At 36.8% G+C, this 15464-nt stretch overlaps 1 protein-coding gene across 30 annotated transcripts in view; it reads right to left on the bottom strand.

Annotated features, from left to right (window-relative positions):
- The window catches only part of nrxn3a (neurexin 3a), a 332397-nt gene that overhangs the window by 203397 nt on the left and 113536 nt on the right, over positions 1–15464 (bottom strand). For all 30 annotated transcript variants that reach the window (XR_003403449.3, XR_003403450.3, XR_003403451.3 and 27 more), the window contains one exon: positions 1641–1844. Coding sequence is in view for 27 of the 30 variants with exons in the window: in XM_053237577.1 (XP_053093552.1) it covers positions 1641–1844 (204 nt within the window). In the remaining 3 variants the exon portion in view is untranslated. The remainder of the gene's footprint in view (positions 1–1640; positions 1845–15464) is intronic.

Here is a 15464-nt window from a genome sequence, read left to right as displayed (position 1 = left end):
TTTATAGCAAAAAATATTTGAGTCATTGTTTTGAAATAGAATCATAATTGCATAATTGTATCTGTATGCTTTTTTTTTTTATTTACCACAGCAATACATCAACTGGATGAAACTGATTCATTTTTAAGTGTCTAGTACAAGCTGAAAGCTGAGTGAATACTATATTCGTAAAATGGCCGCTTATATTTTACCAACCACATAGATTCACTGACCCAGATCTTTTTCTTTCTTTCTTTTTCTTTCGTTTTTCTTCTTTCTTTTTGCCTGAAATTTCAACCCTTCCCCCACACCCATTTGTTGACTAAACAGCATATTAAAATCCCGTCTGATATTTCGAACGAAGATGGCGACGGGGGAGTTTGTTCCCCCCTCACCATTAACACACATAATCTCTTTGCTTATGCCATGATTATCAGTGTCATGTGATCTGGGCGGGGCTCCATGTGGCTGGATCGTTCATGTGTCGTCAACCGCAACAGAAAAGTGGGAGCAAACAGCCTCGATCCAATTAGCACCAGCACCATGCAGTGGCCACTGTACCTCCTACTCCAGCTACGCACTACGATACGGGGAAAAACACGTCTAATTTATGAAATAATTGCAAACGTAAAATTTATTACTCTTTTTTTAAAGCACTTAAAGTGAAAGTGATGCATAAGATGCATAAGCTACAATAAGAAACATTTTTTTGAGTTCATTAACTATATGCAGTATTCAACAGATAAATTTAGGATCGCAGATTGCGCGTTTTAATTATATAATGCATATTATAGTATATAATTTTGATTTCCTAATCACTAATCACTGTCTTGATGGTGCTTCTGCTCACACTAAAATTCCTGAGGATTTTTTCTACTAATCATGGCTTGCTAAGATAAGATAAATGAATAAGAAAAATCAAGAGTCAAAGTGGTAAAAGTCGAGGATGGTGACGTGCTACCAGCTGCAGGTCCAGCCGAGCGCTCTGTTATCGGGCTGTTTGCCGACCGGGCCGCAGGCTAAAGGCCTTTGAAGGGGTGAATACCATCTTTTGACAAAGCATGGAGAATGTGTATCTGAGAAATAGAAATGATTTAAAGAATAAGAAAAAAAAAACAACAACCAGAAAAATAGAACTAAAATCTGATGGAGACAGAGACTTGTGAGAAGAATTAATTTGGAAAGTGTTAGGTTGATCATTAGAAAGTCACAGCACTTAAACAGATATAGAATATAACGTAGGATTGTAAAAAAAAAAAAATAAGAAAAAATGTGTAAGTTATAAAATATAAAATGTATGTTCGTCTTAACTAGTGGTGTGACTCTCTCGATGTCTTTTTTTTTCCACAACCATGAAAAGGTTAAAAAAGTTCAAATGATGGACCGAAATGTTAATTATGTTAATTAGTAGTTCATGTTAGAGTTAGATTTGTGAAAATGTAAGAAAAAAAAAACATGTACATCAAATTCTTGTATCAAATATCAAATCGAATGCATTTAATTGTAATCTCGTCATCCATGCATAGACACAAAAAAACACGTCTTGTATATAGATGAGTGAGAAGGAGCGTGAAGGGAAATAAACAGGATGGAGAACAGATAGAGAGAGAAAAACAGAGGAGCCAGTGCATCCTGAGGGAGGAGGGACTCGTATACGATACCTAAGTTGACGGTGAGTTTGACGCGGCTGCCGTCCAGCTCCAGGCGCAGGGTGTCGGCCGAGTCGCGCGACGTGGTGGCCATGAGCAGGCCGTACGCTCTCTGAGACATGAAGCGCAGGGACACGTCCTCGGCCTCGGTGTGCATCACTGTGGGCATCACCACCTTCATGTACATGCTGCCGTCGTAGCTCAGGATCGAGGCCTCTGTGGACGAGTGAACGGTTTGGTCAGTTGTAGTTTCTTTTAACCGAAACGCTGACACTCTAAAGGTGTGTCAAGCACCTATATCTTATCTTCAGTTTTATTCCTCTTATACCACAGCGGTTTGCCAACACTAACCATTTTTCTTTATTAAAGAAAGACACGTCATGATGAAACCACAACGCATAAACTCCTTTTTCCTTAAAGTTATAGCTTTAGCTGTGAGTGTCACAAAGTGCTGACACTGGAGACTCCTTCCATAAATGTTGCAAAAAAGAAAACTTCACCATGTCAACAATTACACACATTTTTAAATCCATTTCTGCCATACAAGTCCCTGCGAAAATATATTAGAACGAGCAGATTAATATAAACCTGTGATTATATCAACCGACATCTTTAGTTCCACAGAAAAGTGGAGTTAAGATTAAACAAGTGCGAAGGAAATTAGAGCAATTCTATATGCTGAAATGTTCGTAACGTCTAACGTCAGTGACTGAATGAGCCTGATTAGAGAACATCAGGAAAGTCGGACAAGATTGAACATAAACAAAAAAGCAACTCCACTTCTCTCTGTATAAACTGAATCCAGCAGAAAGACATATTCATTTATTCCTCCGCAGCTGTGAAAACTTCAGGAGTGCAGCAAACAAACTGCTGACAAACTGCAATTACACAGCCATCAGTGTGTTATTATGTGAGATTAGTCGCTTTTCAGGCGTCTCTGGGGCCGCGCCAATCCTAATTTTACACCCTGCTCACTACGGACTACATACTGCAGAGAGAGAGAGAGAGAGAGAGAGAGAGAGAGAGAGAGAGAGAGAGAGAGAGAGAGAACATAAAGAAGGGAGAAAGAGTGACAAGATAATGAGATAAGGAGATAAGCAAGAAGAGTCAGACATACAGGTAGATAAGAGAAGCACAGATGGTGAGACTGATAAAGAAAGAGTGAGACAGACAGAAAGAGAGAGAGAGATTAACACAAAGAAGGAAGAAAGAGTGACATAGAGGGAGATAAGGAAGAAGACATACAGGTAGATAAAAGAAGTGTCAGAGGATGAGACATCTAAAGAAAGAGTGAGACAGAGACAGAAAGAGAGAGCGACAGAGATAGAGAGAGAGACAAAAAAAGGGGGGACAAAGAGTGAGAGAGTGAGATAAAAGAGAAAAACGAAAGAGACAGATAAGAGAAATATGAATTGTCAGAGGCTGAGACAGATAAAGAAAGAGTGAGATAGAGACAGAGAGACAGAATGAGAGAAAGATAGAAACGGACAGAAAAATAAAGAAGGGAGAAATAGCAACACACAGTTATTTCTCCCTTCTTTATTAGTGAGACCGAAGCATGACTGAGACAGAAAGACATAGCATGAGATGTAGAGAGAAAGAGAGAGAGGGGGAGAGGCAAATGACAAAGACAGGGATTTAAAAAGTGACAGAGCAAGAGACAAAGAGAAAGAGAGAGAGTGAGACAGGAGAGTGACAGCGACAGCAAGACATAGTGGGGAGAAAGAAGATAGAGAAACTGAAAAACAAAGAGAAGGGGATGGAGAGACAAGACATGAGGAGGAGAAATACGAAACAGAACAGAGCTAGACAGAGTCAGACAGACAGAAAGATATAAGGAGTAAGAGAATGAGGTGACAGAGATAAGTAGATAGAAATAAGAAATATATAGACAGACAGCAAGGGGAGAGAAAGAAGGAGAGAGCGAGAGAGCGAAAGGGAGAGAGAGAGATGTGACCTTTAGTCTCTCGGCCTGCATTAAGTGAGTGAGCGTATCAGAGAGATTTAGCGTCAGTGTTATTGAGCAGTGAGCTGATGTTCACTGACACATTCACACCAGCGGGATCAGTGTGAGTGACAGCACACACACACACACACACACACACACACACACACACACACACACACACACACACACACACAGCATATTGACAACCATCTTAGGAAAAGCACAGCAACATAGAGGGGAAGAAAAAAGTGACAGATAGGCAGATAGAGAAAGGAAGACAGAGAGTGACAGAGAGTCAGATAAAGAGAAAGAAACAGAGAGTGAAAGAGAGAAAAAGAGAAAGAGGTGGAGAGGCAAGACATAGAGGAGACGTGTAGAGAATGAAAGACAGATAGTGAAAGAGAGACAGAGAGTGAAAGAAAGTCAAAGAGATGGAGAGGCATGACATGGCAGGCAAGAAAAAAGTGGCAGACAGGTAGACAGAGAAAAAGAGACAGATAGAGAAAGAGAGAGACAGAGAAAGAGATAGAGAGACATGGAGGAAAGAATAAAGTGATGAACAAGGAGACAGAGAAAATAAAGAAAGGTTGATAGTGAAGGAGAGACAGACAGAGAAAGAGTGACAGACAAAAGAGATTGAGAGACAAGATATAGCGGGAATGAAAAAAAAAGGACAGACAGGGAGATAGATAGATAGAGAAAGAGATATGTAGAGAACAGGAGATGAAAAAAAGAAAAGACAGATAGTGAAAGTGAGATAGATATAGAGACACAGATAAAGACTGGACAATGTGGAGAGAAAAGAAATAGAGGAGACAGATAAAGGAAGAGAGATAGACAGTGAAAGAGAGATAGTGAGAGACACAGATAAAGAGATACAGATAGAGAAAAAGAGACAGATAAAGAAAGAGAGACATTAAAAATATGATCAGACATGACATACTGGCTAAAAAAAGTGATAGACAGGGAGACAGAGGAAGAGAAAGAGATAGAGAGACTTAGAGGAAAGAATAAAATAACAGACAGAGTGACAGACAGAGAAAGAGAGACAAAGAAAGAGATGGAGAGACGAGTCATGAAGAAAAGGAAAAAGAAACATGAATGAGGACAGACAGAGAGAGTAAGACAGAAAGCCATAAGGAGTAAGAAAAAGACATGACAAAGATAGACAGATAGATAGAAATGTGATATATAGACAGAGAGAAAGAGAGAAAGAGACTGTTGATTAATAAACTTATCTGTGTATTTAAAACAGTACAAGCGCCACTTCTCTTTCATTCGGTGGTGTGTTGTTTACACCGAGCTGTCGCTCCCCTCGTGTGGATAATGAACAGAAAACGTACAATCCAGTCGCACGCCTGAATGAAACACACTTCATGAAAGTCAGATGAGCTGCAGAAACGCTTCCAGAAGAGCGCTAATTTAATAAATAACGGGAGGTAATTGACATTTCAGTCGTATAATTGATGGCTGTATTGATGGAACGCTTAATTGAAAAAGCTTTTTGCCCTGAATATGAATATTTATTTAATTATCGAGCGCTATAGACAGTATATATATCCATCAGCCGCTATCGCTCATTATTAAAACCTGGTTAACTATCGAACATTTCTGAGCATTTGTGCTAAAATAACGCTGAATACGCATTAGCACGTGTGTGTGTTCCTAGTAAGCAATTTCATAAACTCTAATGATGCCTCATAACGCTCTAATAAAGTGTTATAAACAATTCCTTGTCTCCTTCTCATTTTTAGATCCCTCGATGATGACATGTTAAATGTTCATGTATTATTTTTTTAAATAAAAGTTATATATTAGTCATATATTATAATCCTTTATAATCCTTTATAACTTTGTATTAGTTATAAAGGATTTATAATGATCAATGACACTTTTATTACAGAATGAGCATTATTAGACATAGAGTTTTACTGTAACTCATATATTTTAAATATTAATTATCAAAGCTAGATGTTATTTTGGTAACACTTTCCATAAAGGCAATATCTGTAATAAACTATGAACACATTCCTATCATGTTATAACACATTCATAAGGAATTTTACACATTGTTACACTTTATAGCTATGTACATAATGCTTTACGGATCTTTATCATGATGCATTATACGTAGTGTTCATAGCATGTTATGTCACCAAGCCCCACTTTGCGTAGTTCATTATGAGAAGATACAGTATTAAGGTGATATAATGTGTTATAAGCACCACTGATAATGCATTCTTTTAACAATAAAAAAGCATTATAAACAATGCTACAGTCTGTAATGCCTTTTCATAAATAATTATAATAATGTATATAACGCCTTAAGAATGCATAATGCATGAAACATGTTATGAATATATTCGTAGGTCACCGTACATATGGCCTTCATAGAAATGTTACCGATATTTTTTCACCGTTGTGGATTTTATTTAGTTTCATGCCATAGTATATTTTTATTTACAAAATAATAAAGAGTTGTTTTATACATAAAAGGTTAAATGGAAAGCTAGCAGTGAGACAGCTAGCTAGTTTTTCAGGCTAACAGCTGTTTTTAAACAGCTTTTTTTTTCTTAGCAGTGCTACATAGTACAATTTACGTTAAAACTAAAATATATTACCAAGATTCACTCAAGTTATGCTAAACTCTGGCTAGCTAGCTAGGCTACTTCGAGTAGCTGTCTGTTAGCTAGCTGAACTGCTAACCTGTTTTTTTTAGCTAACAGGTTTTTTTTTAACAGTGTCACATTTAGGTATAATTAATATATTAATTTCTCAGTCTTTTACTTTAAAAAAAAATCTACACTTTACTCAAGTTAGGCTAGGTTCTAGCAAATGGCTAAGTAGCTATCTAGCTACAAAATCTCACTGAGTTGCTAGCAATCAGATAGCTAGCTAGTTTTACATGCTAACAGCTTTTTGTGCCATAGGTAGATATAAATAATATATTAATCACTGAGTCTTTTTATTTATAAAGCTAAAATATAGTATATTACCTGTTTCACTCAAGTTTGACTAAGTTCTAGCTATTTAGGCTAACAGAACTAGTTGTATGATTGCTAATAGAGTTGCTAGGTCGTTTTTTTTAAGCAATGTCATATTTAGCTATAAATAACAATTTTTGAGTCATTTATATCAACACAATACATTACCTACACTTTAGATAAGTCAAGTTTTGCTGAGAGCTGTCAAATAGCTGAGTAGCTAGCTATGCTAATTGTATGTAAGCTAAGCAAGAAAGCTAGTTCACTATCTAGCCAGCAACAAACATACAAAACACCTCAAATCTTTGTTCTACGCTCTAGCTAGCTACACAGCTGCTATCAATACCTAATTAAGTTTTCAGTCACATGACTTTTGTAAACCAGTTCAGTTTTCATGGACAGGCCCTTATTAGACACGTCTTTCAGTTAAGAACTTTAATGCTGAACTTGAGCAGGTTTGCTGATTAAGATGTACGTGAGAATGAGTGCTGCAACAACGCCGGACGCTTGGAGGAGCAAGAGGAGCGCTGAGAAGTTCCTCTCATTCCCGTAACGAGGGAAACAGCCGGCATTAAAAAGCCAATCGATGTTCATTAAACTGTCAGTCTCCTCAGCGCTCAGCGGTAGATAAAGAGAACGACAAGGACAAGGCTGCTTTAGGCAACGGCCCTGGCTCAAATCCTTCTCTCTCTCTCTCTCTCTCTCTCAGACACACACACAGATATGAGCACAGTGTTTCTGAAATACTATTAACAGGAAACTATTTTTATATATAATATAATTTGCATCAAAATGTGCTTGTGAACAAAAATCATTTGTGTGGAAAATGTAACTGCTTCTTTATTTAGCAAGCTAGCTAGCGAGCTGCGTGCTAGCTACCAGATGAATCTCCCCAAGAGAAATATAGCAGAGTTAAAATATGGCAAAAAAAAAAAAGGGAGAGTTAGCTGGAAGTTAAATGTGTTTGTAAAAGAGTTTGTGTATTTTAAAATACCACACAAAGAAAAAAAAAACTGCTTTACTATTTAGAAAACTATTCACTAGTGAGCAAGGTGGATGATAGCTAGCAAGCAAAGTGGCTATGATTTAATTCTCACCAATATAATAATATAGCAGAAAGGTAAAATGCTTTGTGCTTTTAAAATACCACACAAAGTTGTGTGTGTGTGTGTGTGTGTGTGTGTGTGTGGCATGTAAACTGCTTTACTAACTATTTAGCAAAACGTTTGCTAGCTAGTGATCTGGATGCTAGTTAGCAGGCAAAGCTGTTGTGATTTCTCGCCAAAAATTCAGGAGTATGACACAGCAGAAAGTTAAAATGCATTCATGTTTGAAAAACACCACAGAAAGTATTTTCTTTGTGTGGCATGTAAACTGCTTTATTATATATTTAGCAAAATTTTCATTAGCTATTGATCTGCATGCTCGCTAGGAGACGAAGCTGCTATAAAAGCTACAGAATAGAAAATTCACAGCTGTGCTACAGTAACGTTTTAAAAACCAGACACTATAATCAATAGACAGAGTTTTCTGAAGTATACCTAGCATAAACGATCTTCAAGCAGAAACCTATTTTTTACAGTTTATCAACCAATCAGCTTAACTCTAGTTACAGTTACTATTTAAAATAAATAAATAAAGTACAGTAGCTAGATAATAGTAAATAGTAAAGTATGGAATAAAACACTGGGGGGTGTGCGGATGCAGGAAATTATGGAAAGCACCACAAATGATTACTTCCTATAACACCATGTCCTGAGGTGTTTTATTCCACTTATACCGCATTCTTGACACACCATACTTTTTATCCATTTAGCAATACATTTAATGGTGTGGAACTTCCGCAAAACAAGTTAGCGCCCATTCTCACTTACGTTATAGCAGTTCCATCACTGGACTCTCTTTTTTTCTCTCATTTGAAGTTAATATGACAAAGAAATTAAATAAATAAATAAATAAAATGCAGCTAGTCATGTTAGAGAGAAAGCCCAAAGCGTACACTCCTCTGTCTTGAAGATGTCAGAAAACATAAAGTTACAGACGTTTGCACTGGAGACTCCTTCTATAAATGCTAAATAAATGTGTCTTTAGAATAAAAGCTTTAAGCCTTTCACTTTCCCTTAAATGACCACACACCTCTCCGATAAAGCTACATGTTTCTTGTTCTTTCCTGTTTGGTGGGAAAGTGGGCGGGGTTAAGCTGTTCTGTTCTGTTTGGGGGCGGGACTAACTTCCACAAAAAGAAGCTCAAAATGCAGAAAACATTGTTTGACACTGGCCCTGTATATAAAACACTTTTTTTTTATTGTGTTTTTTGAAATGACTCTTAGCTGTAACCCTGGGATGAAAAAAAGAATCATTTGAAGATCCAGTAGAGGCAATCATACAGAATTCACATCAACATATTCAGCTACAAAGATGTGTGCTGTGTCTCATAATGGACGACAACATGGTGTCTCGAAATGATAGTTATTTGATCTGTGAGAATTCAGGAAAGTGAAAGGAAGAGAGTTCAAGGTGCGACAGTAAAATCAGACTCGGTTTGCATAATTGCACAAAGTAGCACACATGAAAAGAGGGTGTTATTAACGTGAAGGCAGTGATGATTCCCTGTCAACACAGAGAGCTTCTTTTTTTTTTGTTATTTTCAGAAAAGACTGACAGAAAAATGAAAAAGAAAAAAAGATAAACGAAATTTCAGTCAAAGTCGTAATGAAAAGGGAACTGAAATAATCAACATGAAAAAAAAGACACTGATTATACTGTCAGAATTAATCATGTTTGAGCAGATGACAAAAGATTTTATGCAATTATTTAATTAAAAATGATTTTATTGCAATAAAATTGATATCATTCATTGCATACTTTCTTTCAAAGCTTTTCTGTATTAGAAAATAATTCATGTATAAATCTTAAAATGTGAAAGCAAAAGTCGTGTTTTGAACATAATCCCTTTTCAGACAGAGCTAAAGTGCCTCTGTCGCTGTGTTTATGCACTGTGTATATTTCACGTGCTCTCTAAAATGTCCTCTGTGTCCCTCACTTAAGAAAGTGAGGACAAGAAAAATCCCATGACGTCCACTAGGCGGAGGCAAAGCCCAGCTATTCCTCCTTTTGAGTCTCACAACCCAAAGTAAACGCACCCTCACGGGTCTAACAGCAGTCCACTTACTTACTTACTTACTACCCTTGAAGGGAGCACCTCCAAAGCCAATATTTTAGAAACCCAATATTTTTTTTACAACAGATAATAAATTCATTTAAAAAAAAAACTTAATCTAATATTAGGTGACTCATTTACATTTTGTGTGATATTTCTTTTCAAAAATCAGATTCAGACACCTCCCTACTTACACAAAACCACATACACTCGACGACCGCTTTAATAGGAACACCTGTACACCTGCTCATTCATGCAATTATCCATGTGTCAGCAGTGAAATGCATAAAATCATGCAGATCCAGGTTTTCCAGTTAATGTGCACATCAAACATCAGAATGGTGAAAAAGTGTTATCTCAGTGACTTTGCTGGTGCCAGACTAGGCTGGTTTGAGTATTTCAGAAATTACTTCTCTGCTGGGATTTTCACACAACTGTCTGTAGAGTTTACACAGAATGGTGCGAAAGACAAAAAAACATCCACTGAGCGGCGGTTCTTTGGGCAGAAAAACCTTTTCAAATAGAGAGGTCAGAGGAGCTGACAGGAAGGCTACGTATCTCAAATAACTACTCTTTACAACCGTGGTGAGCAGAAAAGCACCTCAGAACACACAACATGTCAAATCCTGAAGAGGATGGGCTACAACAGGAGAAGACCAGGTCAGGTTCCACTCCTGTCAGTGAAGAACAGGAATCTGAGGCTACAGTGGGCACAGGCTCACCGGTGAAGAGTGGAAAAAGACCTGATATGGTTTTTCCATTCTTCAACTGTCCAGTTTGAGTCCGCGTTGTACTCTAAGACAGGATTATGAGCAGCATGAGAGTAAAAAAATAAAATGACGTCCTCTACTTTCAATGAAAAAAGCGGCCTTATGTCAAAACCGAAACATGCTCACATATACATTTTATATCCTATTCCCTTGCACTTCTCTCTTTCTCGTCCCTCATTCCTCGTCCTTTCATGGCTCATTTAAACTTTTCTCGGGGGAGAAGCAGGGTAGAGTAAGGATGGAGGGAGAGAAGGAACGGGAGGTTGATTACTATGACAACAGCAGAATTGAGTCTGTGCTCTGGTTGTGTTATAACTTCAATATTGAAAAAAAATTTTGTGCGAACCGGCCACACCTGAGCGTGTGAAATATTCAGCAGAGTGTCAGGTGGGATGTCGAGGAGGGGCCTCACCCCTGGCTCAGCTAAACGCCAGAAACAGGACTGAGCGATCGTGTCGTTTGAGTGTCTGTGCATCTGAACGTGGAAAGGCTCTGAGATGGAGCCGAGAAGGAGGGAAAAAAACAAGCTAGAAGAAAAAGTCTCACTGATGACTAATTTACATTATATCAGTATGACTTAGGTACTATTCGGGTGAGATTAGATTTCTGGACACATTTTGGTCTAGTAATGTCGTCGAAAGACGTCTGTAATGATTGATATGCACGGGATTAGCGTTTTCACCATGTACGCGTGCTCATCACGCTAAAAATTCAATGCCCACTACAGACACCTCATTTTAATATACACTGACTGCTTATTATTTGCGCTTGTTGTAGGGGGCGTGGCCATGCAAAATGTGCTTGATCATTAGTAGGTCACATGACCATGATGTATGTTGGCTATACCTGTGCTAGTAACTCAAAAAAAAGAGGCTTTGCTTCTCTGACATGTCCTTTTAAACATTTTCTATATTTTATTGTCCTTCATTTTAATTTTGGCTTCTAGGAGTGTCTTTATACTGAAGAAAAAGCACAAAACCCCTTTTTTCTGACTGGATACAATGCATAAGCTTTACCTCTGACTAGGAAAGTTCAACAAATCAAATCAACAAATCAAATCAACAGTAAACATAGCAGCACTTCTTATCTTTAAATGAGTTATACTGTATATACAATTATTAGCTTTAGATCAATCAACAAAGACATATTCGCTTGTTAAACCTATAACACTGACTATATAGTTCTCTGACTTCTGAGGTAAGTCAAATGCAGTAATATATTAGCTAGGGTTATTTCTACTGCTCAGTTTATAGAAGTTATAATATGGTGTAATATTTCCAGACACATGTCAGCACAGTCCAAAAAAAAAATGACTGACATGATGGATTCAGACTGGACAAAAATCCCAGAGATACTCTGGTAATAATTACATCACCCACCTCCACATGTAAATTTAATCCAAATGATGATTTAACTACTGGATATGCATTCGATCTGTAAGATTTCAGAAAAATACCAGTGCAGAAGAGTTTACCAAGCAGCATGTATTTCTTTTTTAGGTTCTTCTATGCACGATATGCAAAGATAACAAACCAGCCACATATGTGCGTTCGCACACCGCCGCCGTTTCCAAACACTCCCTCTGGCATCTCCTGCAGTCTGATTACAGGAGCGTGTAATACATCACAAAATGGCCTTGACACATAATTATGGGGGAGGCTGGGAGCAGACAGAGCTTAAAGAAGAAATGGCTGATCCTTCCTCTGATCTTATCACATGGGCCTCATGGAAAAAGGAAGAAAAGAGAGAAAGAACATCACCTTGTTCTGCTCACAGCTTTACTCTCGACCAGAGACCAGAGAAGCTTTTCGTTTTTGAAGGAAACACTGTAAGGTTTATTGTGTTACTGGTCAAATATTATAGTATGCTGACATGTATACACATAAGGAATAAAACACGGAGTTATTGTTACCCCCCTGAAGTTGATTATTTTCCTTTAACAGCATACCCTAGACTGTTCTATTCCTCTTACACCACAGCAATTCTTACAATTTTCTATTTAGAATTTTATTCTATATTTTATAGATTTGTCATTCTATAGGTTTTATCCATTCATAGTTACAATTAATGTCGTGGACCGTTAGTTAGTTCCTGTTCTCACTTACGTTAAAGCGGTTATAAACAGTCGTTCCCTCACCAGTCTCTCTTTTTTTCACTCTCACAAAGCAATTAACGAGACTAATTAAGTTCAAACTTCTTTAAAATTATCTTCTTTTCTTTTTCTTTTCTTTTATTTTTTTGGGTCAGTCTTTCAGTATGTTAAACATCGTTAATTTATGGAATTATTCCACAAACTTCTATGATTTTATTATGGAAAGAGTTAAAAATGCCTGTTGAATGAAAGAACAAACAAACAAACAATGTTTTGCTACAATAATTCACAATTTCTTTTTTTATTCCGTGAGAGTATTAGAATTTTAAAGTCAAAATATAAAAAAGTCTAAAAAAATAACTACCTAAAAAATTACTAAGTCTAAAAAAACCTTTAAAAAGTATTAAAATATAATTTTGGGGCTCATAAACCATCTTGGATTGAAATTTAGATCCAATAGCTCCAATTGTTCCAATTTTGTTGGCATTAACATGCTTTTACCAGAATGGTCTCCAAATCTTTAAATCCCTAAAAGTTATGGATTTTAAGCAAAGATAATAAAAGATGTGTTTTACGAATGTTAACAACTCCATTTTTTGTTGACTGAATGAAACCTTTGCACTGTTGCTGCTTTTCTATGTATCATTTAATGTCATCATTTTATATAAAATGTGAAGTTGTAAGAGTCTGTGATGTGCTGAAGCTGTGATGTTGCCCTGGATGATTATCACGCTGTTCATTCATCACACCATTCCACCCTGAAACATATATTACACAGACATATAAAGGAATCTGTGTGAGCTTTCTCCCCCATTTCTTTCCATTTTTTTTATCCTTTCCCATTTTCTTTGTTTTCCTCTTTATTGGATGAAAGACGAACAAACTATCCGCAGCAACAAATTGAGCGTCTTTCATCTCTGTCAGAAAGAGCAGGCGCTGGAAAATAGCGCAATACGACTTCATGGCTCGTCCATCTTCCAAGCTTTCAGTGTGATTAAAGGTGAAAAAGATTCGCAGCATATCTGATGGACTTGTGTCTCCCATCCCTGGGAGAATTTTTCACCCGTTTTGCCTTAGAAAAACTGATAAAAGTGAGAAAAGACGGCAAACTAATGACGAATCATGAAAAAAAAGAGCCTGAAAATAAACTTACAGTCAAATGAATAATTCCTTTTCCTGATTTTTACTAAAATACATATTTTTTGAAAAGGATGTTTTCATAAAATACAAGTTTTCCAACGTGCCCCTTTAATTTTTTTTTATTCTGATTGGTCAGAAGGTGTTGATTAATTATCAATAACAGCAGCTTCGACAGATCACAGTTTTATATTAATGTGCTCTTTCTAATACGTTATCGTTTCTATGGTAACAACTCAATGACAGGGACTTGTATAGAGGACGTGCCACATAAACAGATGTTAAAAAAACGTGTGTAATTGTTGATATGGTTAATTTTCTATAAGGAGATGTGTATTTAGCATTTATGGAAGGAGTCTCCAATGTCAGTGTTTTGTATCAGTCAGACGTAAAGCTGTAATTTTAAGTTTTCTGACCTCATCAGGAAGGAGGAGTTTACGCTTTGTGGTTTCTCAGTGACGACAAGCTGCATTTTTTTGTCTTATAAACGTAATGAGACAAAAATAAAGAGGCTGGTGATGCAAAGACTGAGACAACTATCTCTTATTTGTCTGCGGATGTTCCACAACTTTAAATGTAACTATAAATGGATAAAAAGCTTGATGTGTCATTCTATAATAAATAAAGCTAATCTTCGGCAAATCGCTGTGGTATAAGAGGAATAAAACACTTTTGGACATGCTGTTATAGGAAATTAATCAACTTCAGGGTGACTCTGCTTCCACATTTTTGATTACTTTCCTATAACAGCATGCCCACAAATGTTTTTTCCTTACATGAACGTCAACATACCATGACGTTATACTGGCATTTCTGACATTTTGTAAGACAATGGAAATATTGCAATGTTACAATAACACATATTGTAAAAATGTCTTCAAACATCATGATATATATTTTTGCAATATCTCCTATAAACCCTCCTCTAACACCTAAACAAACCTCCATCAACTTTATGTGCTTACTGAAAGTGAAGAAATGAAAATGCTTTGAAATGATTGCTTTATTTTACTTTTATTTTACTTTTATTTTACGTTTCCACCAAACTGACGTTTGTAATGACGGTACTTCCTGCAGAAGGGTGCTGTCACAGTTAGTGTTGCTTTATCGCAAAAGAAAAGTAAACATATTTCCTTTAAGAATTTCATGCATGTTGTAAATGGTGCATGGTTTATTTGGCTCTCCTGACTTAACGTATAACATGTTTTCTGTCTGCATGTGTGTGAGTTTTGGGGGCGTGGCTTTGTAGGGAGCACTGAAGGGCGGAGCTTTTGAATTTTGTGTTTCAAAAACAGCTAGCTTCAGCTAACGTCCATGAAAATTACTCACTATGCCTTAAGTTAAAAACACACTGGCTGTGGTTCTTTTCTCGGTTTCTTTCCTGTAGATTCAGAAAACTGAAAACTGCCCTTTCAATGTGCCATGATTTTATTTTCTAGAATCAAAGAAGAAAATCTACTTTTGGTCTTCCTGCTGGCATGGGGATAAAAATTCCAAAATTCTGTCAAATTTACATAATATAAATATTACATAACTTTTGTGTAGAACAAACTACACAAAATTTCTGTAGGTTCAGATGGCTTTATCACATTATTTTCAAAGTATTTCTAGAATTAATTAAGAATGCTTTTCTCTGCTTTTCCTGCTGGCAGGATATTAAAAATTCCGACAGATGGAATTAATCGTTTGTTGCAGGTCATTTCCAGTTTCTTTACTGTAGGTTCAGATGACTTCATCACATGTGC

This window comes from Pangasianodon hypophthalmus, chromosome 10 (assembly GCF_027358585.1).
Source record: "Pangasianodon hypophthalmus isolate fPanHyp1 chromosome 10, fPanHyp1.pri, whole genome shotgun sequence".
Classification (NCBI taxonomy): domain Eukaryota; kingdom Metazoa; phylum Chordata; class Actinopteri; order Siluriformes; family Pangasiidae; genus Pangasianodon; species Pangasianodon hypophthalmus.
Note: the sequence above shows the minus strand (reverse complement) of the source record. Positions and strands in the feature narration are given on the sequence as shown.